This window comes from Podarcis melisellensis (genome assembly GCF_964234715.1).
Source record: "Podarcis melisellensis genome assembly, chromosome: 1".
Lineage (NCBI taxonomy): Eukaryota > Metazoa > Chordata > Lepidosauria > Squamata > Lacertidae > Podarcis > Podarcis melisellensis.
The window spans coordinates 3,230,022-3,254,696 of record NC_138528.1 but is presented as its reverse complement, the minus strand read 5'-3'; the positions used below and the strand labels follow the sequence as shown (position 1 = coordinate 3,254,696).

Genomic DNA, 24,675 nt, shown 5'->3' with positions numbered 1-24,675 from the left:
TGGGTGGGATTCCACTAATGAGGCCTGTGAGCTGAAACACTGCACAAGGACTTCTGCTTGCACAACAGCGCTTCCTTCCCACCCACACCTGACATTAGCTCTGAACGGATCAGGTGAACCCCTGGAACACTGTGCAGGGGGAAGAGGCAGAAGGATTGTTTCATCTGACAAGCTGAAGTGCTTGCCCTGACAGAATGAGCGCATCAGTGTGACGTTGAATTCCTCCCAAAATACATGTTGTTGTTGTTTAGTCGTGTCCGACTCTTCGTGACCCCATGGACCAGAGCACGCCAGGCACTCCTGTCTTCCACTGCCTCCCGCAGTTGGGTCAGACTCATGTTTGTACCTTCGAAGACACTATCCAACCATCTTGTCCTCTGTCGTCCCCTTCTCCTTGTGCCCTCCATCTTTCCCAACATCAGGGTCTTTTCCAGGGAGTCTTCTCTTCTCATGAGGTGGCCAAAGTATTGGAGTCTCAGCTTCACGATCTGTCCTTCCAGTGAGCACTCAGGGCTGATTTCCTTAAGAATGGATCGGTTTGTTCTTCTTGCAGTCCATGGGACTCTCAAGAGTCTCCTCCAGCACCATAATTCAAAAGCATCCATTCTTCGACGATCTGCCTTCTTTATGGTCCAGCTCTCACTTCCATACATCACTACTGGGAAAACCATAGCTTTTACTATACGGACCTTTGTTGGCAAGGTGATGTCTCTACTTTTTAAGATGCTGTCTAGGTTTGTCATTGCTTTCCTCCCAAGAAGCAGGCGTCTCTTAAATTCGTGGCTGCTGTCACCATCTGCAGTGATCCCCAAAAAATACATAGGAATGTATAAAATAGTTTACCCCAGGGTTCCATGTGTTGTGCTGTAGGCTCCATTAAGCAAGTAACCTGACCAAAAAGAGATAGGATTAACCTGGTAGGATTTATTTTGACAAATTCATGCTTGCTCCTATTGATCACTGCATTGCTATCAAAATGCTTACAAATCAACTCGTTTATAATCTGTTCTCGTATCTTCCCTTGTAATGAAACCAGGCTGACAAGTCTGACATTTTCCTAGTTCTTCCTTCCCCTTTTTGAATATTGGGACAACATTTACCTGTCTCTAGTCCACTCCTCACCCTTTCTCAAAGTTGATAGTAGTTCATCTGGCCCCAAAGGCTTGATTGCACAGTTCTTATCAGTCTTGAGCAGAGATCCCGATCCCTCACCAGTCACACTACATGGGCAAGGTTGAACCCCGTTCCTCTTTTGGAAGAAGGTGGAAGCTAAATAAGAGCTGAGCAGTTCTGCTTTCTCTTTGCCACCTGTTAATATTCTACCATCCTTACTGAGTAGCAGGCCTTCCTTATTCCTTCTTGTTTCAAATACAGTATAGCTGGAAAGTCCCTTTTGTTGCTCTTGGCACCCATTACCAGCCTCAATGCATTCTGAGCTCAAGCTTTCTTGACACTCTCCTTGCAGGCTTTGATCATTTGTCTCTATTCTTCCTTGGGGATCTGCTCTTCCTTCCATTTCTTAGAAGTGCCCTATTGTTTGTATTTTCAGCTCCTCTCTCATTTTTTAAAAAATGTGCCCCATTTCTCTCATTTAAATTGCTTGTGGCTGTGCTTTTAGTAACTTTTCCTTTGGGAATTTCCACTTAGGGCTCCTTAGCAGATCTAGCCATGGAGTCCTTAGGATATCCCTGAGCTTATTCAAATCGGCTTTTCTAAAATCCAAGGTACACATTTGACTACGTTCACACTGATTCTACGTAAGATCCAGCATTGCGTGGTCACATCCCTACTACTTGAATGTCATTGGCCAACTCTTCGCCGCTATTGGTTAAGAGTGAGTCAAGGACAGCCAATCCCTTCATTCCTTCTTCTGCCTTTTGAAAGAGGATGCCTGGAATTTGTTCAGAGATTCCATGCTCGATGGAGTTTGTCTCCCAGCATATATCAGGGTACTTGAAGGCCACATGAATACTAATTCTTGCTTCTCTGAAACATCTGTCATTTCTAAAAGGAAGCCACAGCTTCCACTTGTTTTGGTGCTTTGTAGAAGTCTCCAACCACAATATGTTTTTTTCTTGGTTAATTTTTATCCAGGTGCCTTCCATGGGACTACCTTGTTCGCTCTCTAGAATGTCTGTGTAGATGAACATATTTTTGACATATAGCACTAGTCCCCCTCCCTTCCTGTTGCATCCATTATTTTTGAACAATTTGTCCTTCCACTGCTACATTCCAATCATAAGAGTCATGCCTCCAAGTCTTAAGATATACCTATCCTGTTATATTTACCTTCCTGTCCTGGGAGTTCTTGTTTATTTTTCCATTCTTTGTGCCTTAATGTAGAGTCAATAGAAGTCTTGGATAGTCCAAGGAGCGATGCTTCATTGTCTCCCCTGTTATTTATAGTGTGGGGTTTGCTAGGCACTCCACCCCAAATCTCCCCCAGCTTCTCCTGTAGTACCTGGATCCCTGTGTTAAGTGCTTCCCTTTTGTACTCACCCGCAAGCTATTATTTCCACTTTCCACAAAATTTAGTTAAAAACCCTCTTGACCAAGTTTCTCATGCTTCTTCCAGGCACATTTCCCCCTGGTCTTGTGTAGTGAAGCCCCATCTCTCTCCAGTAAGTCGTTCATTAAGAAAGTTTTAACTGTTGCCCCACAAACCAGACTTTTCTATAGCCCATTCTCTCTCTGTAGCTGGTCACTCTCCTGAAGCATTCTTCTCTCTGTTTGTGGTCCTCTACCTTTTGCAGATAGAATTGACAAGGAAACCACCTGAGCCCCAAGATCCAGAGCTTTGTAGTCATATGTGATGTGTTCATAGCTATGCCTGGCATTGTCATTCATTCCCATGTGGATGAGGAAGAAGGGATAATGACCGGTGAGCTTGATAAGTCTTGGCAAACTTGCCCATCACATCCTGGATCCAGGGAGACGGCCTTCTTCACACCTTTCAGACCTTTTGGGGGGCCAGACTATATTTTTTGGGGGGAAAGAATGAATTCCTGTGCCCCACAAACAACCCAGAGATGCATTTTAAATAAAAGGACACATTCTACTCATTTAAAAACACGCTGATTCCCGGACCGTCCACGGGCCAGATTTAGAAGGCGATTGGGCTGGATCCGGCCCCCAGGCCTTAGTTTGCCTACCCATGCTTAAGAGTCTTCCATCCCACCTGTTGCAGCTATCCTCGGTCTGGATAGTCAGAACCACTCTTGTCTGAAAGGTGCTGAAAATGATGCATTAATTTCAGTGGTTCAGAATGCCTTCTGATAGACCACTGTGAGATCCTGCCAGCTCTTGTGCTCTCCCATGCAGTGCCCCCCCCTGCCCCCGCCCCCGCCCTCATCTTCTTTCCTCCAACCTTCCTGGTTCAGTCCTTGCGCTTCTTTGTTTTTACCTTCTGTTCCTCAGAGAAATAAACTTCAATTTGCTGCAGGTGTAGTCCATGTTACTTCCAGGCAAGGAAGAGTATTATTTAATTACTGATTACATTTATATATCACCTTTCTGTCCAAGGAGCTCAAAGGTGGTATACATTATTCCTCTCCTCCCCATTTATACTTCCTGTGAGGTAGGTCAGGCTGAGAGCTGGTGACTGGCCTAAGATCACCCAGTGAGTTTCATGGCTGAGTGAGGAATTTGAACCCTGCTCTCCCAGGTCAGAGTCCAACACTCTAGCCATTACACCGCACATATTACAAGTCGTTACTGCTGTCCATCTCCTTAGCTCTTGTTGAAGCCCTAAACTCTGCCTCTGACAATGAAGTAGCTCCTTGCTTATTCCTTCCTTCATTTATTGCCTATAGGTTGCCTGTGTGTATTGCTCCCAAAATTCCCCCCTCATGGATAACTTGAAAACTGCTGGGCAGACCACTTAATATCCCCCCCGCCCGGCTGTTGTAGCAATTTCAATGTGCTGTCCTAGATGCTGTGTGATTTTTAAAATTGTATTTTTGTTGCTTCTTTTGTTTCTTACATTTGATCGTATTGTATTGCAATTTAAGTCCCATAGAATTCTTCACAGGCATGCCTCAGGCCACCTGAATGATGTTTTTGGATCGCTGGTGGTCTGCAGACCACAGTTTGGGAACTCCTGGTTTAGACGATGAATTTGCCTGCTTCATAGAGATTGCAGGCCAAGCCCCATTAAGCTAACAGCAGTCCCAGACAGAATCATCATCATCATCATCATTCATTAATTCATAACCCACCCATCTGGCTGGGTTTCCCCAGCCACTCTCCAGCAGAGGCTGCTGGGTGGATTTGCAGAGGAGCTGCTCCCTCAACCATTTTCATACTACTATGAATCTTCATTAAAAATCTATTTCGTAACGTCGTTTTTAAAAACAGTAAAGGCAGAGGAGCACAGGAAGCTGCCTTATGCTGAGTCAGACTCTTGATCCATTTAACTCAGTATCGTCCACAAGGATAGGCAGTTGCTGCCCAGGATTTCAGGCAGCAGTCTTTTAAAGCCCTACTTGGAGATGCTGGGAGCTGAAACTGAGACCCTCTGCATGCAATGAAGGTTCCCGGCCTCTGAGTTACAGCCCTTCCCCAAGGGTCTCTAAAAGTGCAGTTGGGAACGAGCATTTTCAGCCAGTTTATAAAAATGGGAGTGTGGAAGAGAGAAGAGTACAGGAAGCTGCCAGGATCATAGTCTGAACTAACCCTGTTCTGCAATCTAACTGTCTGCTCTGACTATTGAAAGTTGTTGAGGGTCAAAATGATTGCATCCATCAGGGGCTGCTTCAATCAAAAATTCTATACAGAATGGGAATGCGTAGGGGAATACATGAAGAAATATGGTGTTAAAGCAGAACTCTTAATAGGCAATTGTTAAGTGTGTAAGGACAAAAGAAGTAATTACAATTTATCAGTTTTCATGTTATTTTGTTAAAGCAACTAGAAAAAAATATTATGTTGGGAAGATCTCACACAGGTGAAGGGAAGCAGTGGGGAGGAGGGGAGGGTTAGGTTGAATTTGGGAAATAAAGTAATACCGTATTTTTCACCCCATAGGACACACTTTTTCCCCTCCAAAAATGAAGGGGAAATGTGTGTGCGTCCTATGGGGCGAATGCAGGCTTTCACTGAAGCCTGGAGAGCGAGAGGGGTCGGTGCGCACCGACCCCTCTTGCTCTCCAGGCTTCAGGAAGCTATCCGCAAGCCTTGGGAGCCCAGCGGGAGTTCCTGCCGGGCTCCCAAGGCTTGCGGATAGCAGCCTGTGCTGGGGCCGGGGGAAGCTCAGGCTTCCCCCGCCCCAGCCCCACACCTGGGGGGTAAATAATTTTTTTTTCTTTATTCCCCCCCAAAACTAGGTGCGCCCTATGGGCCGGTGCGCCTCATAGGGCGAAAAATACGGTATATGGGACAGCAAAGGTTATATAGATTCTAATAGAATAGTAATATATTGTAAGCAGAATAGAAGTTCAAAAGGGGAAGTAAATGTATTATTAGTATTTTCCTTATTGTAATAGTTATTATGATTTCTTACGGTAGAAGGCAATGTTAACTTAGACTTCTTCGTTTTGCTGTCTGTATAATTTTCTTAAATCAGTTTTTTTTAAAAGTTGTTGAGGGTCTTGGATGGAGATCTTACCTCTCACCTGCTACCTGATGCTGGAATCTGAACCTGGGAGCTTCTGCGTGCAAAAATCATATGCTCTGTCCCTGAGCTGTGGTCTTTCCCCTTCTGACTGGGATAGCTCAGTCAGTAGAGCATGGAGCTCTTATTCTCAGGGCGGTGGGTTTGAGCACCACAATGGGCAAAAGATTCCTGCATTGCAGGGGGCTAGGCTAGATGACCCTTGGGGTCCCTTCCAACTCCATGATTCTAGGATTCCCTTAAAGAAGATTAGACGTACATTGTGTTCTGGTCTTTCAAAAACCCTCCTGGATTGCTGTGCCCCACCATACCAAATCCATCAAGGCTTTTAGGTTAGAATCATAGAATTATAGAGTTGGAAGACACCCAGGGGTCATCTAGTCCAACCCCCTGCAATGCCGGAATCTCAGCTAAAGCATCTGTTTAAAAACCTCCAAGGAAGGAGAGTTCAAAACCTCCCAAGGGAGTCCGTTCCACTGTTTCCTCCTGTCTTTCGCGTGACAAACCACTTAAATCTGGCTTGCTTTTTATTCTTCAGTCAATCGCTGATGGCTTTAAAGAAGCAGTACAGTATGTCCTCCCTCGGCTCATGTTGGTTCCTGTTTATCACTGTTTGCACTACTTTGAACTGTTACAGGTAAGCACATGCTCTTAGAAGGAAAGCAGAAGTTGGGACTTATTTGTGTTTATCAAGGCCGGATCTGTTGGTGAAGTATAGAGCGTTCTTGGCACTGCTTCTGTTCTTAGGCAAAGAATGCTGGACTAGGAAAACCTCGATCTGATCCAGCAACAGACTTCCAGTGTTAGGCAAGAGTACATGTTCAAGGGTAGACTTAATGTAGGTTAGTTATACCAGCTGCTCAGAAATCTTTATCATATACAGTGGTACTTCGGGTTAAGTACTTAATTCATTCCGGAGGTCCGTACTTAACCTGAAACTGTTCTTAACCTGAAGCACCCCTTTAGCTAATGGGGCCTCCCACTGCTGCCACGCCGCAGGAGCACGATTTCTGTTCTCATCCTGAAGCAAAGTTCTTAACCTGAAGCACTATTTCTAGGTTAGTGGAGTCTGTAACCTGAAGTGTATGTAACCTGAAGCATATGTAACCCGAGGTACTACTGTATAAGAAGCGCCTGCTGTATCAGGCAAAAGGTCCACATAGTCCAGCATTCTTTTCTCGCTGTGACTGACCAAACGCCCCAAAACAAGGACCCAAGTGCAACAGCACTATCCCGACATGATTCCCAGCACCTCCTGGCCTGTGTTTCATTTTAAAACACGTCAGTGGGCCACAAGGTTTTAGCTAAATACATTTTGGAAGACCAGTTGCCATTCCAGTCATCCCAACCCTGGACTAGACTGTTGTGTACTTCACAATAGCTGGGATAGTTCATATGGTAGAGCCTGAGGCTCTTAATCTTAGGGTCATGGGTTCAACACATATGTTGGGGAAAAGATTCCTGCATTGCAGAGGGTTGGACTAGATGATTCTCGTGGTCCCTTCCAACTCTACAATTCTGTGGTTATGTTGGCTTCTGATTTTGAAGAAAGTAGGGCCAGAGGCAGTAGAAAGTCCCTTTCAAAGCCAAAATGTCAGTGTTATGCCCTACAGGGGTATAAAGTAAGGATTGCCGTCAGTCAGGTATCAAAGAATGAATAGCTCCTAGGCACCGTCTTTGTAATTAAAGCCCTGAGCCCACTGTTCCTCAAAAGCTTTCATTTTCACCGGTGAGGCAAGCTTTCAAAAGCTTCCCAGAGATAGTTTCAATGAATAGTTTTGCAGCGTCTGCAGGAGGAAGTGAATAATTGAAAGGAATGCTCCCCTTTCGGTGACTTGACTTGAAGGAATGTTCTGTATCATGACTGCTTGGAATTTTGTCATAGAATTTGGAGCAGCCCACTGCATCCTGCCAGAAAACGTGCCTGTATGACAGCCACACAGATGTTTTAGACATGCTGCTTGATCCTGTTAGCCCTGAGGAAGCTAGTGGAATCTACTTCCATGCGTGCTACACAAATCCTTTTTTCCTGACCTCAGCAATTGCTCAGGTCTGATGGAAATAAACGTCTTTCTTTTCAGCAATTGCAATACTGTAGTAAAGATGTAGAAGACTGCGAATGCTTGAAACAAGCCATCACAGCTCTCCTGAATCTCCAATGTAGCATGGAACGCATCTATAACAAGCACTCACCTAGACGCCGGCCTGGGTAAGGAAGTAGCCTAATGGTGGACTTGGCCATAGCCTGAGACCTTTGGGAACAGCAATTCATAGACTGAAGTTTGGAGGGGGGATCGCACTGCAGGAGTTGGGGCTGTGGGTGAGGCATCCTAATAGTTTCTCTTCTTTTAGGACCTGTTCATGAGCTGGGAGCCACCCAACTGCCCAAGTTCACAGTGGGTTTCAACTTGCATGGCAGGACTTCCCTTTTCTCTCCTCCTCTCTTCAAAATGGGGGGGGGCATGTACAGGAGAGGAAGGTGAACCCCCCTGTGCAAGCAGAAATCTGTTTGGCAGTAGATGTCACCTTTTGTGCTTAAAAAGCAAGCATGTTTTCTAAACCCCTACATTCATTGTGCATACACAAATTGGAACCTGGGCTGTCTGTGGTTCCCATTCAGTTATGAATTCAGTAGCAGGCAAGGCTATACAGCTAATGTGTGTGATCCCCATGCTAGTTTGAGGTGTGTGTGGTGCTTTGGCATGGCTTTCATGTGTTTTTAAAGCTCATTTTTGTGGTGGTGAATGTGGCCAGAGGAGTATTTAAATGAAATCAAGCAGCTTAACCTGATCCTTGATAATGTTTTTCCTCCTAGCTCACGACTGTCGATATTGGGGGAAACTCTTAAACTCATATATTGTGCTGCAATAAATTAAAAAATTGTCCAGTAGCACCTTAGAATGTTTATACCCAGAACAAACTTAGTTGGTCTCTAAGGCACTACTGGACAATTTTTAAATATTTATTTATTTATTTTGACTGCGTCAGACCAACACGGCTGCCTACCTGAATCATATATTGTGTGTTTTAGGGAGCCAGTGTTTTGGTTCTATAATCGCCAAGTAAGAAGCAAGCACCTTGCCATTAAAAAAATGAATGAGATCCAGAAGAACATCGATGGCTGGGAAGGCAAAGATATCGGCCAGTGCTGTAACGAATTCATAATGGAAGGGACGTTGGCACGAGTTGGAGCCAAACACGAGCGACACGTCTTTCTTTTCGATGGCTTAATGATCAGCTGCAAAGCCAATCACGGTCAGTCGCGGCTCCCGGGCTACAGCAACGCAGAGTACCGACTGAAGGAAAAAATCGTCATGAGGAAAGTCCACATAGTTGATAAGGATGACACATGTGAATACAAGAACGCCTTTGAACTGGTCCCTAAAGATGAGAACAGCTTCATGTTTGCGGCCAAGTCTAGCGAGGAGAAGAACAATTGGATGGCTGCATTGATCTCCCTGCAATACCGCAGCACCCTCGACCGAATGTTGGATGCAGTTCTGTTGAAAGAAGAGAATGAGCAGCCCCTGCGGCTCCCCAGTCCGAGTGTCTACCGCTTTGCAGTGGAGGACTCCGAGGAGAATATCGTTTTTGAAGACAACCTTCAGAGCCGGAACGGAATTCCCATTATCAAAGGTGGAACCGTAGTGAAGCTCATTGAAAGACTGACCTATCACATGTATGCAGGTATCTGGCTTTGTTACCTGGAGGGTTGATATCGCTCTTCATTGCGTCATTGGCACGGGGGAAAGGAGCAATTGTTAACTGAAACCAGGTCAGAGATCTTTCATGTGATAATTGTATTTAAACTTATTCCTGTTTGCTTTTCTAGATCCTAATTTTGTGCGTACTTTTCTTACCACGTACCGCTCATTTTGTAAGCCCCAGGAACTCCTAGCTTTGTTGACAGAACGGTAAGTTAAAAAAACCCTCAGCCACTTGGCAATTGATTTAGCTGTTACATTTGCAATAAGAAGTGTAAGCAGATTTCTTGTGTTGGCACAATCATCTTGGAGCTGCTGTCTATTCTAAGGGCTTTTCCTAACTCTCTTCTGTTCTCCAGAGTCCATTAAGTGTTTAATTAAATAATGCTTTTAGGCTCGTGTGGTCTCTGGCAATCTGAAGCTGAAACAGTCTGGCCTAAACCGAAAGCAGAATGTGTACTGAAAAAATAATGTTGTTTAAGGTTGATTTTCTGTGCAAAAGATATCCCTAATAAATCTAAAATGAAGAGAGGGAAAGAAGGTGTCAAATTTGGCCTATTGACAACACGGTTCTGGATCTTAGCTTCTCAGTTGACTTTAATAAACCTCCCAGCTGGGAAGAAAGGCTTGAAAACAAAAGAGAGAGATTGCAGGAATCTGATCAAGTCATTTTAAAAATGTTTTATGAATGTATGATTTTGTGAGAAGTCTGTTAAGAAGCATTGGATTGTCAGCACTAAGGCTCGTCCCAAATGTCTAGAGAATGTGAGGTCAGATAGCAGTCTGAGCAGAAAACGCAGTAGGACTTGAAGAGAGAGACTGCCATCCTACAGTGGATCAGTGATTTTAGTTTTTAGTTACTGTAGAAATTATCCCTGAAAGTACAGTATTGTGTACTAGTTTTTAAGAAATTATTTCTTGGTAACCGTTTAAAAAATGCTCACTCTGCAAATTTTCTATAACATTGGAAGCTGCACTTCATTTGTGCTACTTCAGCGGGTATGTTAAGACATGCTAATCACGTTCAGAATGACTCTGGGAGATAAATATTATTCCCATTACTGGAATTTAAAGTAGAAGCCAGGAAAGGTAATTGTTGAGATATTAAGGGAGCAGAATTTCATTTTGCAAAAACATTGAAAGATATAGAAACATATTCTTGACCTTTTGCTATTTTAAAAAAAGTCTTTGGGGGATGCAAAAATTGGAATATCAGAATTAAGATAGATCTTATAAAGACTTGCCGATCAGAAGGTCGGCGGTTTGAATCCCTGTGACGGGGTGAGCTCCTGTTGCTCGGTCCCTGCTCCTGTCAACCTAGCAGTTCGAAAGCACGTCAAAGTGCAAGTAGATAAATAGGTACCGCTCCGGCGGGAAGGTAAACAGCATTTCCGTGCGCTGCTCTGGTTCGCGAGAAGCGGCTTAGTCCTGCTGGCCACATGACCCGGAAGCTGTACACCGGTTCCCTTGGCCAGTAAAGCGAGATGAGCACCACAAACCCAGAGTCGGCCATGACTGGACTTAATGGTCAGGGGTCCCTTTACCTTTAATAAATAACAGGCTATTTGCAGGTTCGGGAATTCAGTGCCCTAGAATCAACAGCCTTAATATCTCTTAATGTTAGCACTTTAGCCCCCACCCTCACCCAGTTATGGATCAGAATGTATTCTAAGGTAGTCCTCCTTTCTTTGTATTCTGGATGTCATGCAACTCACCTTTCAACTCCTGTTTATTACTAGATTTGAAATCCCAGAGCCTGAGCCAACAGAGGCCGATAGGCTGGCAATAGAGAAAGGAGAACAGCCAATCAGTGCAGACCTTAAAAGATTTCGCAAAGAGTATGTCCAGCCAGTGCAACTCAGGTTTGAGCTTTCATCTCTTTCTTAAAATCTGACTTAAACCACTCAGGGGGGAGAATGCGGGGATTACCTCATTTCATGTGAGAGTGCACAATGCTCATGTTGCTTGGGAATGGACCTGGTTTATGTGGGTAGGCCAGACAGTGCAATACTATACAAAGTCAGACCCCTTGAGTTCAGTGGGACTTCCTCTTGCGTAAGGACGTGGTAGGACTGCAGCCTGGGAGCTTACCCTGGAAATCGGTAGACAAGGCACCAGGAGAGGGTGCAGAATAGCAGCTAAAAATGTGATCTGGGAAATTCAGAGCTCTCACTGGGTGTCCTTAGAGGGGAAAAAACCTTTTCTCGCAGGATGCCCTGTCTGCAAAATAGGGGTAATAAATTGGCTCACCTTACAAATTATATTGTAAGAATTACAGTGATTAAATGTGTAAAGCACTTAAACAGCTAGGTATGATTACAGGGTTCCCCACGCAAAGCAATATAAATTACATTACCAGGCTTGTAGTAAAAATTATTATTATTATAAATTATTATAATATTATAATATTATAAAATTATAAATTATTATTGTTAATTTGATTTCTTACCTGCTCTTCACTCTAAGGTCCCAGGGTGGGTTACAGCAATTTAAGCTTAATGCAAACAGTGTAAAGGTCTGTGTTAATGTTAAGTAGTAGTAAGAAAGATAATAGTGAAAGTTTCTAATTCATAAGTCACAGATAGGCTGGGGCAGATGGTAGACTCTATATTGTTGTTTGACCAGATGCCCACGTAATATTGGAGGTGTTACTGTGGCACTACAGGGGAGAAGGGTGAATTTTCACTAATATTGTTGGAAGATGTTTCTGCTTCCCTTATGAAAAACCTGAGCATGATCTTGGGAATTAACCAGTGCCTAAATGTGTCTGAAATAATACATGGACTGGGGAGATTCCAAATTGCATACCTCTAAGGCAGATTATGGGTTGTAGCCAGCTAGGTTTTACCCATTGAAATGGATGAACCTAATTTAGCAATAGGGACACGGGTGGCACTGTGGGTTAAACCACAGAGCCTAGGACTTGCCGATCAGAAGGTCGGCAGTTTGAATCCCCGCAACGGGGTGATCTCCTGTTGCTTGGTCCCTGCTTCTGCCAACCTAGCAGTTCGAAAGCATGTCAAAGTGCAAGTAGATAAATAGGTACCGCTCTGGTGGGAAGGTAAACGGCGTTTCCGTGCGCTGCTCTGGTTTTCCAGAAGCGGCTTAGTCATGCTGGCCACATGACCCGGAAGCTGTACGCCGGCTGCCTCGGCCAATAAAGCGAGATGAGCGCCGCAACCCCAGAGTCGGCCACAACTGGACCTAATGGTCAGGGGACCCTTTACCTTTAATTTAGCAATGTCCATTAATTTCAGTGGTTCTACTCTTGAGTTTGTCTAGCATTGATGCAACTCAACGTTTTGGATTAACTGTTAGGAAGTTGTTTTGTGGATCTTCATATGTGTGTCTGATTTCTAGGCCTGTATTTACAACTTTCCACTTGAAGCCTTGCCTTCAGATTTCCTACAACAATGAGAGTTAGGGGGTTGAAGCCATTTTGGGAAATGATGTGTGCTCCTTGTCCCTGCGTCTGTGCGGAGACATTTGCAGTTTGTTAGACACAGGGGACTTTAATCCTCTAATCAGAAAATAACTTGGTGGCTCACAAAATAATCCACAGTTTTTTTAAAAAAAATCAGAAAATGCCATCCATCTCCAGCCTTGATTTCTCCTTGGTTGAATGTGTCTGCCTCAGTCTGGGTTTATAAAACTAAACTGGTGGCATTTTTTTTCTTCACCTCCCACTTCTTTTCATCCCCAGGATATTAAATGTGTTTCGGCACTGGGTGGAACACCATTATTATGACTTTGAGAGAGATCAGGAGCTGCTTGATAAATTGGAAACATTTATTTCCACTGTAAGAGGTACGTGTCTTGAGTGAACTTTTGTTTAAATTGCTCTATCTCGTCTGCTATGTGGATTTAGCATCTTAAGAAATTCTGAAAATTCTACTTGGCTGTGCTTACTCGGAAGACAATGGTATTTACAAGCACTGCAAGCCAGCGACATCCTTTCCATTTAACTTTGTTTTGCAACAGGAAAAGCATCTCAGTTTCATAACTTCAATCAGAAGCTCTTGCCTCTTCCAGGAAAAGTTCACATATAAAGTAGTGCTGTAAATGATTTAAGAGCAACTTCACCCTTGTTTTTTGTCGAAAACTATGTGTGCAACAACGGGAGGAGCAAAGTGACTTCAGTCGGCTCTCCGGGAGCCTGCATGTTTGCTCGTTCAAGCTAAGCCATGGTTCGTCTTAGCATTATGTGCAAACTGGGCCACTGTGTACATAAAGGTGTAGCCCTTTGGAAGAGCTTGACTCGCACTGATATATTTAAACTGCTTTTCCCAGCCTATTCTATAACTGAATGAAGCTGATAGTTGGCAGATTCAGACCAGACAAAAATAAGTACCACATTTTTCCGTGTATAAGATGCCCCCATGTATAAGACGGCCCCTATTTTTTTTAACCCAAAATTAAGAAACTGCACTATCCGTGTATAAGACAACTCCTTACTTTAAACTTCAAAAATTTAGGGAAAAATATAGTCTTATACACAGAAAAATACGGTACTTCTTCACATAGCACATAATCAGACTATGGCGTTCACTCCTGCAAGATGCAGCAATGGCCAGCCAACTTGGATAGCTTTGAAAGAGGATCGGATGAAATCGTGCAGATTATGATTGTCAGTTGCTATTATCCATGAAGGCCATGTTCTGACTCCACTGTCAAAGGCAGCATGCATTTGAATACCAGCTGATGGGACTCACAGGTGGAGAGCGCACTTCTGGGGTTAAAGGTTCTGCTCCTGGGCTTCCCACAAGAGACTAGGGCCCTGCGGGACCTGACATCTTTCCACAGGGCCTGCAAGACAGAGCTGTTCTACCAGGCCTTTGGCCAGGGCGCAGCCTGACCCCCTCCTCTGGCAATCTGCACAGAATTTTGCTTAATGGCTGCCATCAATTTGATTTTAATTTGATTTTAATTAATTTTATAATGAATGTTTTTAGAATGTTGGATTATTTTGATTGTTGTTAGCCGCCCTGAGCCCAGCTTCGGCTGGGGAGGGCGGGATATAAATAAAATTTATTATTATTATTATTATTATTATTATTATTATTATTATTATTCCCATCGGCATCTAGTTGGCCGCTGTGAAGTCAGGATGCTGGTTTAAACAAGCCTTTAGCCTCTTCCAGCAGGGCTCTTTTTATGTTCCTACATGGCATACAGAGCTTGCAAAAAGGCAGGGCTGAGGAAGAATACTAGATGTGTACATAAGGTGCTAGAGGGGATTGTTGGACAACATTTCCAGAGATGGGGGGCAGTGGATTCATTGCTCTGTGCCGTGGTACAGCCCACACTTCTGCATGCAGAAGGTGGCGGTTTCATTTCCTGCAGAATTGGCCATAAATTCAGCCACCGTAAAATCCCAAACCAGCGAATATGGAACTGAGCAACCCTGCCACAAAATAATTAAAGCATCTGTATGATCTTCCCACCGTATCCAATATGTCTTCCAGGCAAATCCATGAAGAAGTGGGTGGAATCCATTGTCAAGATCATCCGGAGGAAGAAGCAAGCTCATGCAAACGGCATTAGCCACAACATAACTTTTGAGAGCCCTCCGCCCCCAATTGAGTGGCACATCAGCCGCCAGTTTGAGACGTTTGACCTCATGACGCTGCACCCCATAGAGATTGCTCGGCAGCTGACTCTCCTGGAATCTGATCTCTACAGGTAGAGTGTGTTCTGTTGGACCTCCATCACCTGACGAACCGCAGAGTGCTCCTCTCCTATCAGGTTCATTGGTGCAGATTCAGTCTGAATGGTATAGATAGCAGTATGAGGACTGTACATGCTCACATACCAGTATATGCCAAGTGCGCACCGTCAGTCTGTGGTATTTATGTCATGCACCAATCAGGTGCAACATATCAAAGTAGCTGAGCAGTCAAGGGAGCCATGGTGATGCACATTGTCCCAAGGTTAGTCCCTGATGTTGTTGTTTAGTCGTTTAGTCTTGTCCGACTCTTTGTGACCCCATGGACCAGAGCACGCCAGGCACTCCTGTCTTCCACTGTCTCCCGCAGTTTGATCAAACTCATGCTGGTAGCTTCAAGAACACTGTCCCACCATCTCGTCCTCTGTCGTCCCCTTCTCCTTGTGCCCTCCATCTTTCCCTGCACCAGGGTCTTTTCCAGGGAGTCTTCTCTTCTCATGAGGTGGCCAAAGTATTGGAGCCTCAGCTTCAGGATCTGTCCTTCCAGTGAGCACTCAGGGCTGATTTCCTTCAGAATGGAGAGGTTTGATCTTCTTGCAGTCCATGGGACTCTCAAGAGTCTCCTCCAGCACCATAATTCAAAAGCATTAGTCCCTGATAGCTCCAATTAAAAGGTAGGAAGATGGGGGAAAGACTTGAAGGGACAGTCCAGGACTAAATGGACCAATAGTCCATTTCAAGGTAGCTTCATGCACACAGATGAACCAGGGAGTCTCTGATTTTAATTTCTCTTACCTTTAAAGAGTGCTTGGATAATAAATGTAAAGTGGTTTTTTTATTCTCCATTAGGTATTTGGGAGGCATCCAACCTCGTCCAGTTACCCAGAAAAAGGGAGGGTGCTTGGATTATTCTAAAGTGGGTGCTCTGATCTTTCTAAAGTACAGTATAAATCATAAAGATTTATACAGCAAAGCCATAATTGGGGGTTTCTGAAAGGAGAGGATTAGTAGAAATGGTTTTTTTTTAATCTTGCACTTATTTAGTTAGCGCATCTAATACTTAGTTTCTTGTACACATGATCTGATACTTAATAGGGAGGGTGAATTATAGAATTATAGAAAAATAGAATCTTAGTATTGGAAGGGGTCCTAAGGGTCATCTAGTCCAACCTACTGGACCCCTGGACTGTTAAGTCAAAGGTGAGTGTTGGGTTGTGGCGCTCATCTCGCTTTCAGGCCGAGGGAGCCAGCGTTTCTGCACAGACCAGCACGACTAAACCGCTTCTGGCACAACAGAACACTGTGACGGAAACCAGAGCGCACGGAAACACTGTTTATCTTCCTGCCACAGTGGTACCTATTTATCTCCTTGCACTGGTGTGCTTTCGAACTGCTAGGTTCGCAGGAGCTGGGAGAGAGCAACAGGAGCTCACCCAGTCGTGGGGATTCGAAGCGCTAACCTTCTGATCAGCAAGCCCAAGAGGCTCAGTGGTTTAGACCACAGCATGACCCGCGTCCCCCACTGCAATGAAGGAATCTCAGCTAAAGCATCATGAAAAGATGACCATGTCATTTGAAAAACAAAACAAGCCTAGAATGATGGAATTGGCAGACCTCAGATTTAGAAGAATTGGGCCACTGATTAATTTGCTGAAATTGATGTCCTCGTGTAACCTTTGATTCCCCTTTCTGGAAAATTGCTGAGCAGCATGAAAGGCAGCAGCCCACAGTAGCAGACATGTGACCACCATATCGCATATCTTGATATCCGGAATCATCCCTTCAGTAGCATTAATGTCTTCCTCAGCTTTCCGTATCTCATATTCATGGGCTTGTCTGTTTCTGTTTCAGGGCTGTCCAGCCATCTGAACTTGTTGGAAGTGTATGGACAAAAGAAGATAAAGAAATTAATTCTCCAAATCTGCTGAAAATGATTAGGCATACCACAAACCTTACGCTTTGGTTTGAAAAGTAAGTGGTGAATCAAGTAGAGGCATCACTTTGATCACTGCCCTTGGAGGCTCTTGTCATAGAAGGCTGTGAGAACACACATTTTTCATCAGGGAGCTGGACAATAACATTTTTGTCTTTCAGGCCAGAGCAGAATAGGAGCAGGAAACTCCATATACAGCCATGTCCAGTACCACCTAGTGACTAAACTGTATAATAACACCATTCACACAACTCCTAACCTTTGCATTACAAAACGTTTACTGAACATTTACAGTTTCCATTACAGTCGTACCTTGAAAGTCAAACAGCTTGGTTCCCAAACGACTTGGCTCCTGAACGTAACACAGAAGTGACTGTTCCGGTTTGCGAACTATTTTTGGAAGCCGAAAGTCCGATGGGGCTTCCACAGCTTCTGATTGGCTGCAGGAGCTTCCTGCAGCCAATCAGAAGCTATGCTTTGGTTTTCAAGCATTTTGGAAGTCGAACAGATTTCCAGAACTGATTCCGTTTGACTTCCAAGGTATGACTGTATTTGTTACGTTCTGTTAGTAAGGCTTGGGCCCCTAAAAATAAAAAGCATTGCAGGTAACTTGCCTTTTTCAGATTAATCTGATTATAGTCATTCCATACCTTTCTTCTTGTTACTTATTGCCTGAAATATTTATAAAAAATTATTTGAAAGTAGGAGGATACCTGATGAAATGAACTAGAATAATAAGCCACGATCAACAGGGCCATTCATTCATGATGTACCTGATTTTTCGGTGACATTTGCCTTTATAGTATATCAGTTTGAAAAAAGCTTAATTTGAAAAGCTGTAGTCAGAGGAGCTGAGCATGTCCCTTCCTCCCATCTTCCCGTTACCCTTTAAACCTCTGTGATAGAGTCAGTAGGGTTGATGTTATGTGGTTGCAGTGGCCAGGAAAATGAAATGTTAGGAAGTGGGAACAGGTGTTTCGCAATGGTTATTAGGAAGGAGAAGGCAGCAAGGAAGAGGGTAGATGGTTGGTAGAAGAAAAGGAAATGAGGGAAGAATTGGGTAAATAAAAACAGGTTTTCTCTGTCTCTGAAGTAGGCATCAAACCAGCTTCATGGTTGATAGAGTGGTTTCAAATCCCGCCTGATCATCATGGTACAGAATGGCATTGAGGGGCAGGTGGGAGCCACCTGCAATGTCCCCAGTGCAGCTGACAATCACAGTGTATTGCCCTCTTCCACTTCCTGAGATAGCCTGTGTACACATATTTCCAAATTAGATTTTAAACTTTGAGGAACTGAAGAGATAATTTTGTGGGAACAGCTAATGATAAAGAGGAAGAAGAACTTTTTATTTAATTTTGATGTGAGTATGCAACTGGTAGGTGCATCCTTCTGGAAAACAGACATGGTCTTCATCACATTCTAGTTTCTTTTATGCAAGGATATTTGTGTGGTATAATAAACAGAACATTTGGGTAGGATCAGAGACACGTGGGTTTGAAGCTGCCCAGCCATGAAGGTTACTGAGTGGCCTAAGGCAAGTCATTCCCTCAATGGACTCAGCAGAATGAGCCTCCTGAACAGATGGCGGGAGGCTCTCAGTTGCAGAGTGCAGCCATTGATTTGGTATATAAGGGGTGAGATTATTTTTCAGCTCTCCTGATTCTAAGCTTTATACACCAAAACCAGCAACTTGGACTTAACATGGTAGCTAAAAATGTATGGATTTTCTCTCCCTCTTTCTCAAAAATTAGGTGCATTGTGGAAACAGAGAACTTTGAAGAGCGAGTGGCCATCTTAGGCAGGATTATAGAAATCTTGCAGGTTTTCCAAGACTTGAATAATTTTAATGGAGTGCTAGAGATTGTAAGTGCAATGAATTCTGTCTCCGTGTACAGATTGGATCACACGTTTGAGGTAAGCTTTGGTGTCTGTACCATTGCTGGAAGTGTAGCCAGCTTTTTAAAAACAAAAATTATCCACATTTAAAGGCTAATGAAATCTGCATGATTTTGCTCTGAGAAAGTATAGGTAGTTGTAGGTGGGGAGCTGGGATGGAAGGGTAGAGTTGCTTTTCCAAAATCAAGCCTGTGTATCTCAGAGCTCACAGAGATCCTATGTTCCCGTTTTGCTTTGTGCTCTGCCAAAATTCAGCCTGGTGGATAGTAGTGTTTTTTGGCAGTTACTGTATTATGAACATCTTTATTGTTTTTTATATGCAATACATTTTGCAATTTGCTGGGTATTCCTAGTGTCTGTCTTCAGACACTTTTGGTTGGAGGGCAACCAAAATGGTCAAAGGCCTGGAAACGATGCCTTATGAGGAACGGCTAAGGGAGCTGGGCATGTTTAGCCTGGAGAAGAGGAGGTTAAGGGGTGATATGATAGCCATGTTCAAATATATAAAAGGATGTCACATAGAGGAGGGAGAAAGGTTGTTTTCTGCTGCTCCAGAGAAGCGGACACGGAGCAATGGATCCAAACTACAAGAAAGAAGATTCCACCTAAACATTAGGAAGAACTTCCTGACAGTAAGAGCTGTTTGACAGTGGAATTTGCTGCCAAGGAGTGTGGTGGAGTCTCCTTCTTTGGAGGTCTTTAAGCAGAGGCTTGACAACCATATGTCAGGAGTGCTCTGATGGTGTTTCCTGCTTGGCAGGGGGTTGGACTCGATGGCCCTTGTGGTCTCCTCCAACTCTATGATTCTATGATTCATATACTGGGTAAAATAGCTTTGGCAGACCCTAAAGCTGACTTTGTAACTTCATTGGCTGAATAATTAAAAAATGAAGATATTAAATGAAATAATGTATAGCACGATCACAGATTTCTGGCTAGTGTTAAATATACGGTAGTATTAAATATAGCAATGTGTGGCTCTCTTTCTCTCCTTGTTAAATTAGGCACTGCAGGAGAGAAAAAAGAAAATTTTGGATGAAGCAGTAGAATTAAGTCAAGATCACTTTAAAAAATACCTTGCTAAACTCAAGTCAATCAACCCACCCTGTGTGCCTTTCTTTGGTAAGTTACAGCACAGAAGCAAAATTAAGGGGCAGTTTGCCGCATCTCTGTGTAGAAAGGGGTGATAAAACCATGGCACTGTTTTTTGTTTTTTAAATAAGCTTTCTTCATTATTAAACAAGCAAAAGTTTTTATGTTACTTACTTCTTCTTTCATTCTGTCTCTCTGTACATTTTAACAGAAAAGTAATGAGTAGCTGTAGTAACTACTCTCAGACTACATATGTCTGGATCAAGGGGTAAAGGGGTAAAGTTTCTAGATACCCTAAATGATTTTGCCCTAGAACAGTATGTATATTATTTATATTTATATTTATATTATTTGGTTGCCACAGTCACTCTTTGCGGTTCCCAACAAAATATTAAAAACACAATACAACAAAAGTCCTAGTGCAAGATGTAAGTGTTGCCAAGCCATTTGGCAACAGTGACTACAGTATAGTGCTGGCAAATTACAACGAACATGGCCAATTCCCAAGAAAATCCAGCATGGTCACAATAGACTTCAAGGGAGGAAATGTTCCCAAAAGGCAGAGATTGGTACAAAGGAAGTTGAAAGTCAAGAGGGTGAAATCAGTCCAAAATGCTTGAGAGTTGTTTAAAAACAATATCAGAAATTCACCTGGCATGTATACTACAGATAGGCACCACCAAGGCCAAAAGGCATAGATAACGAGAAGAGTCAGGGAAGCTAGAATGAGCTTTCCTTCCTTTACTTACAGTCTTAGGTAAAGGTAAAAGGACCCCTGACCATTAGGTCCAGTCGCGGACAACTCTGGGGTTGTGGTGCTCATCTCGCTTTATTGGCCGAGGGAGCCGGCATACAGCTTCCGGGTCATGTGGCCAGCATGACTAAGCTGCTTCTGGCGAACCAGAGCCGCACACAGAAACGCTGTTTACCTTCCCGTCGGAGCGGTACCTATTTACCTACTTGCACTTTGACGTGCTTTCGAAGTGCTAGGTTGGCAGGAGCAGGGAGCGAGCACCGGGAGCTCACCCCGTCACAGGGATTCAAATCGCCGACCTTCTGATCGGCAAGCCCTAGGCTCTGTGGTTTAACCCACAGCGCCACCCGCGTCCCTACTTACAGTCTTAGTCATGAGCAAAAAAGATGGCATGAATGTGGAAAACTTAAAATCTTTTCCTGTTCCCCAATTAGGAATATACTTAACAAATATTCTGAAGACTGAGGAAGGGAATCCCGACTTCCTTAAAAGACAAGGGAAAGGATTAATCAACTTCAGCAAGAGGAGGAAAGTGGCTGAAATCACAGGAGAAATCCAGCAGTATCAAAACCAGCCATATTGCTTACGGGTCGAACCAGACATACGGGTAATTGGAGAGCATGGGTGGTCTTGGCTGTGTGCATGTGAAGGTGAAAGAAAACTCTTTGGTGTTCCGCTGAGGCTATGACAGCAGCTGCAAATATGAAGTTGAGGCTCACATTTAGCTGTGCATATCTCAGAGCATTTTTAAAAAGCAGAGACATCACCTTGCCAACAAAGGTCTATATAGTTAAAGCTATGGTTTTCCCAGTAGTGATGTATGGAAGTGAGAGCTGGACCATAAAGAAGGCTGATCGCCGAAGAATTGATGCTTTTGAATTCTGGTGCTGTAGGAGACTCTTGAGAGTCCCATGGACTGCAAGAATATCCAACCTATCCATTGTGAAGGAAATCAGCCCTGAGTGCTCACTGGAAGGTCAGATCCTGAAGCTGAGGCTCCAAGACTCTGGCCACCTCACGAGAAGAGAAGACTCCCTGGAAAAGACCCTGATGCTGGGAAAGATGGGGGGCACAAGGAGAAGGGGACGACAGAGGACGAGATGGCTGGACAGTGTTCTCGAAGCTACCAGCATGAGTTTGACCAAACTGCGGGAGACAGTGCCTGGCCTGCTCTGGTCAGGAGTGCCTGGCCTGCTCTGGTCCAGGGGGTCACGAAGAGTCGGACACGACTAAACAACTAAACAACAACAACAACAGCAGTCTCAGAGCATCCATTTTCCAAGCTGTATTTGCTAAATGTGTCAGTTAAACGAGCCTAGTTCAGAACTGGGCACTGCTCCACTCTGGGCACCCTTTGCTAATCTGAAGTGAGCGCCATGTCCTGAAAATTATGTATGTTGCTCAAGACGGGGAAACAGCTAGGCTAGGTGTTCTCCAACTTCCTTCTCATGGCATTCTGTGAATTCAGTGCAGGGCATAAGGAGTTCGCCTGTCGAACTGCTGCCTCAAACACAGCACCTTTTCCCTCAAAGACGGGTCTGGGCATGGGCGCATCCAAGTTTGTAAATGGGAATTTTTATTCAGTTTGGTTGAAAACGTATTTTGGTCTTTGCAGAGGTTCTTTGAAAATCTGAACCCCATGGGAAGCTCCCCAGAGAAAGAATTTACAGACTACTTGTTCAACAAATCGCTGGAGATTGAGCCTCGAAACTGCAAGCAGCCCCCTAGATATGTAAGTCACTTGCGGTGTCTTCGATTCTGTTTAAAAGTGTGTACATATGATTTGCACTTTTTTAAAAAATGGGTAGAGCAGGAGCTTCTTTGTACGTAAAGATGCAGGTGGTTGCTTGTCTGAAGGGAGGGGTGGCTGGACCTCAGTCCTATAAGGCAGGTGAGAGCAACCAGTCTACATTCTGGGGGGCTGCATGTGGTACCCCAATGCCTTCAGAAACTGCCCCATTTTTCCTTCCCATCAAAATCCCTTCCTTCCAGTTTGTTCTTGACTTTTAAAAGTGTTCCCCCCTCTTTCTATGGAGTTTCAGAACAACTGGGCGGTATTTTATTTGTTAAATATTAATTGATGGGGTCCCCAAATGGAGAAAATGCATTTGGTTTTCGTATCACACTAGCGTTGGAAGGAAATTATTTTTACTTGCTTTGCGGAACAGAATTGGTCTGTAGTTCGACGATAAAGAAAAACCTTGTGTAGACTTACTTCAGAGTAACCCCGTAAAACCCAGTTCTTTCAGATAGCTGTTTCTTCGTCGTTAAACCTTTCCCGCACTAGTTTGTTTCCTTGCAAGGCATGTGTGGGAGGGAGATCTCTGAAATGGTTTCTTTCTCACTCTAGCCCAGGAAAACAAACTACTCTCTGAAATCTCCTGGAATAAGGCCCAATGCCGGCAGGCACAGCTCCACGTCGGGCACATTGAGGGGCCACCCAACACCTCTTGAAAAGGAGCCCTACAAGATCAGTTTCAGTAGAATTACAGAAGCCGAACACGAGTCTGCAGCGTCAGCACCAACCTCGCCAGTCATACCATCCACTCCGCCGGTGTCGGCATCTTCAGACCTCAGCGTGTTCCTAGACATGGATCTCAACAGCTCTTATGGTCTGTGTTCTAAGTAGCCTCCAGTGAATTAGTTACACTGATAGAATGGAGCCAAGTGAACTCTTTGTACCTCTTGGCTTGAAGACAGGCATGGAGGATGGGAATTGATCACCTCGTGTGATATCTGATGGGTGACTTGGTGCATATTTTGAGCTTCTCCTTTCTGCCGGAGTCTTCTAAACCGTTGCAGCCTGTTTTAAAATCAGTAGCCCTGATTGTTTTTAATGTTGGTTTTATTGAGCTCAAATGAAGGAGGGGCAACAAGCAGGCTGACTGTGTTTTGGTGGGGTAGGAGTTCAACCAAACACCTGGCATCATCTGATTAATTAAAAATGTGTTGCTCTTAGGCCTTCCCCTCCCCCATCCTTTTTTTGAACTTTGAAATTAGGGTAGAAGGTGGCTTCCTGCCGTTTCTGTAATACTGATCAGAAAATTCAGACAATTTGGGGCACAGAATATTCAAAGTCCTGTCCATAAATTAAGAAACAAATGGGTTTATCAGGCACTGGATGAATGTTCATCCTGCAAGACCCTTTGGAAATCAACATGAAAGTCCTTTTTAGGTAGGTGTATGATGGAGTAAATGTTCCCAAGAACCCATGATGTCCTTTAAGCAAAGTTTGGGTAGCAGAAAATTATGTCCTTATATAGCAGACATTCTATGAGCAACCAGTACTCAGGCTTTCTCTTATTTTCTTAGCTGATTGGTGCAACGGGACATGCAAATGATCTCCTTTCCACCTTATCTTTACAGGTAGCAACAACAGCATATTTGCGCCTGTCTTTTTGCCGCAATCAAGTGAGTACTACAGAATTCCCTTAAACAAATTTGTTAATTTCTATGGACTTTGACAGCCGGCAAAAGAGAATATTTCTATGCTAGTTTCTTGTTTAAAAAAACCAGCCCATTTCACAAATTTGCTGTACTTCTCTGTTAGAAATGTTGAAGTCATAGAGATTGGCTTCTGAATTCCTTGAAGGCCCTGATGGTAAAGAGTAGCAAAAGTTAGATATGGCATGCTCTCTTACTTCTCTTTCCTCCCTCATTCAGAATCATTCTTCAGCTCATGTGGGAGTTTGCATAAATTAAGTGAAGAGGCTCTGGTTCCTCCTCCTCTGCCTCCTCGCAAGAAGTTTGATCACGATTCTTTGAACTCCAAGGTATGTCTTCTGCCTTAGATAAGCTTCTGAAGAAAGTGTAATTTCCCATTCTGGACAGGGCAGATACCTCAATGCTATGTGAATTTTGATTCCTGCCTCCCTGCTTCACCTTGGTCTTTTTTGCTTGTGTTTGTGTGTATGTAGACAGACACACAGACTCAGAACGCAGTGTGCCAGCCGCTTCCATGCTGCAGCTGCGGGAATGTTCAGGGTGGCAGGAGAGGATATATTGTTTATTAATATC

The 24,675-nt window shown here is 43.9% G+C and overlaps 1 protein-coding gene across 1 annotated transcript in view; it reads left to right on the top strand.

The window, feature by feature from the left end:
* SOS2 (SOS Ras/Rho guanine nucleotide exchange factor 2) overlaps positions 1-24,675 on the top strand; it is a 41,101-nt gene that overhangs the window by 13,430 nt on the left and 2,996 nt on the right. The window contains exons 8-22 of the mRNA XM_081909256.1: positions 6,150-6,248; positions 7,693-7,820; positions 8,643-9,298; positions 9,444-9,525; positions 11,055-11,177; positions 13,019-13,122; positions 14,781-14,997; positions 16,832-16,951; positions 18,668-18,830; positions 19,817-19,934; positions 21,093-21,265; positions 22,274-22,390; positions 23,009-23,270; positions 24,025-24,069; positions 24,322-24,431. Of these exons, the coding sequence (XP_081765382.1) occupies positions 6,150-6,248; positions 7,693-7,820; positions 8,643-9,298; positions 9,444-9,525; positions 11,055-11,177; positions 13,019-13,122; positions 14,781-14,997; positions 16,832-16,951; positions 18,668-18,830; positions 19,817-19,934; positions 21,093-21,265; positions 22,274-22,390; positions 23,009-23,270; positions 24,025-24,069; positions 24,322-24,431 (2,517 nt within the window). The remainder of the gene's footprint in view (positions 1-6,149; positions 6,249-7,692; positions 7,821-8,642; positions 9,299-9,443; positions 9,526-11,054; positions 11,178-13,018; positions 13,123-14,780; positions 14,998-16,831; positions 16,952-18,667; positions 18,831-19,816; positions 19,935-21,092; positions 21,266-22,273; positions 22,391-23,008; positions 23,271-24,024; positions 24,070-24,321; positions 24,432-24,675) is intronic.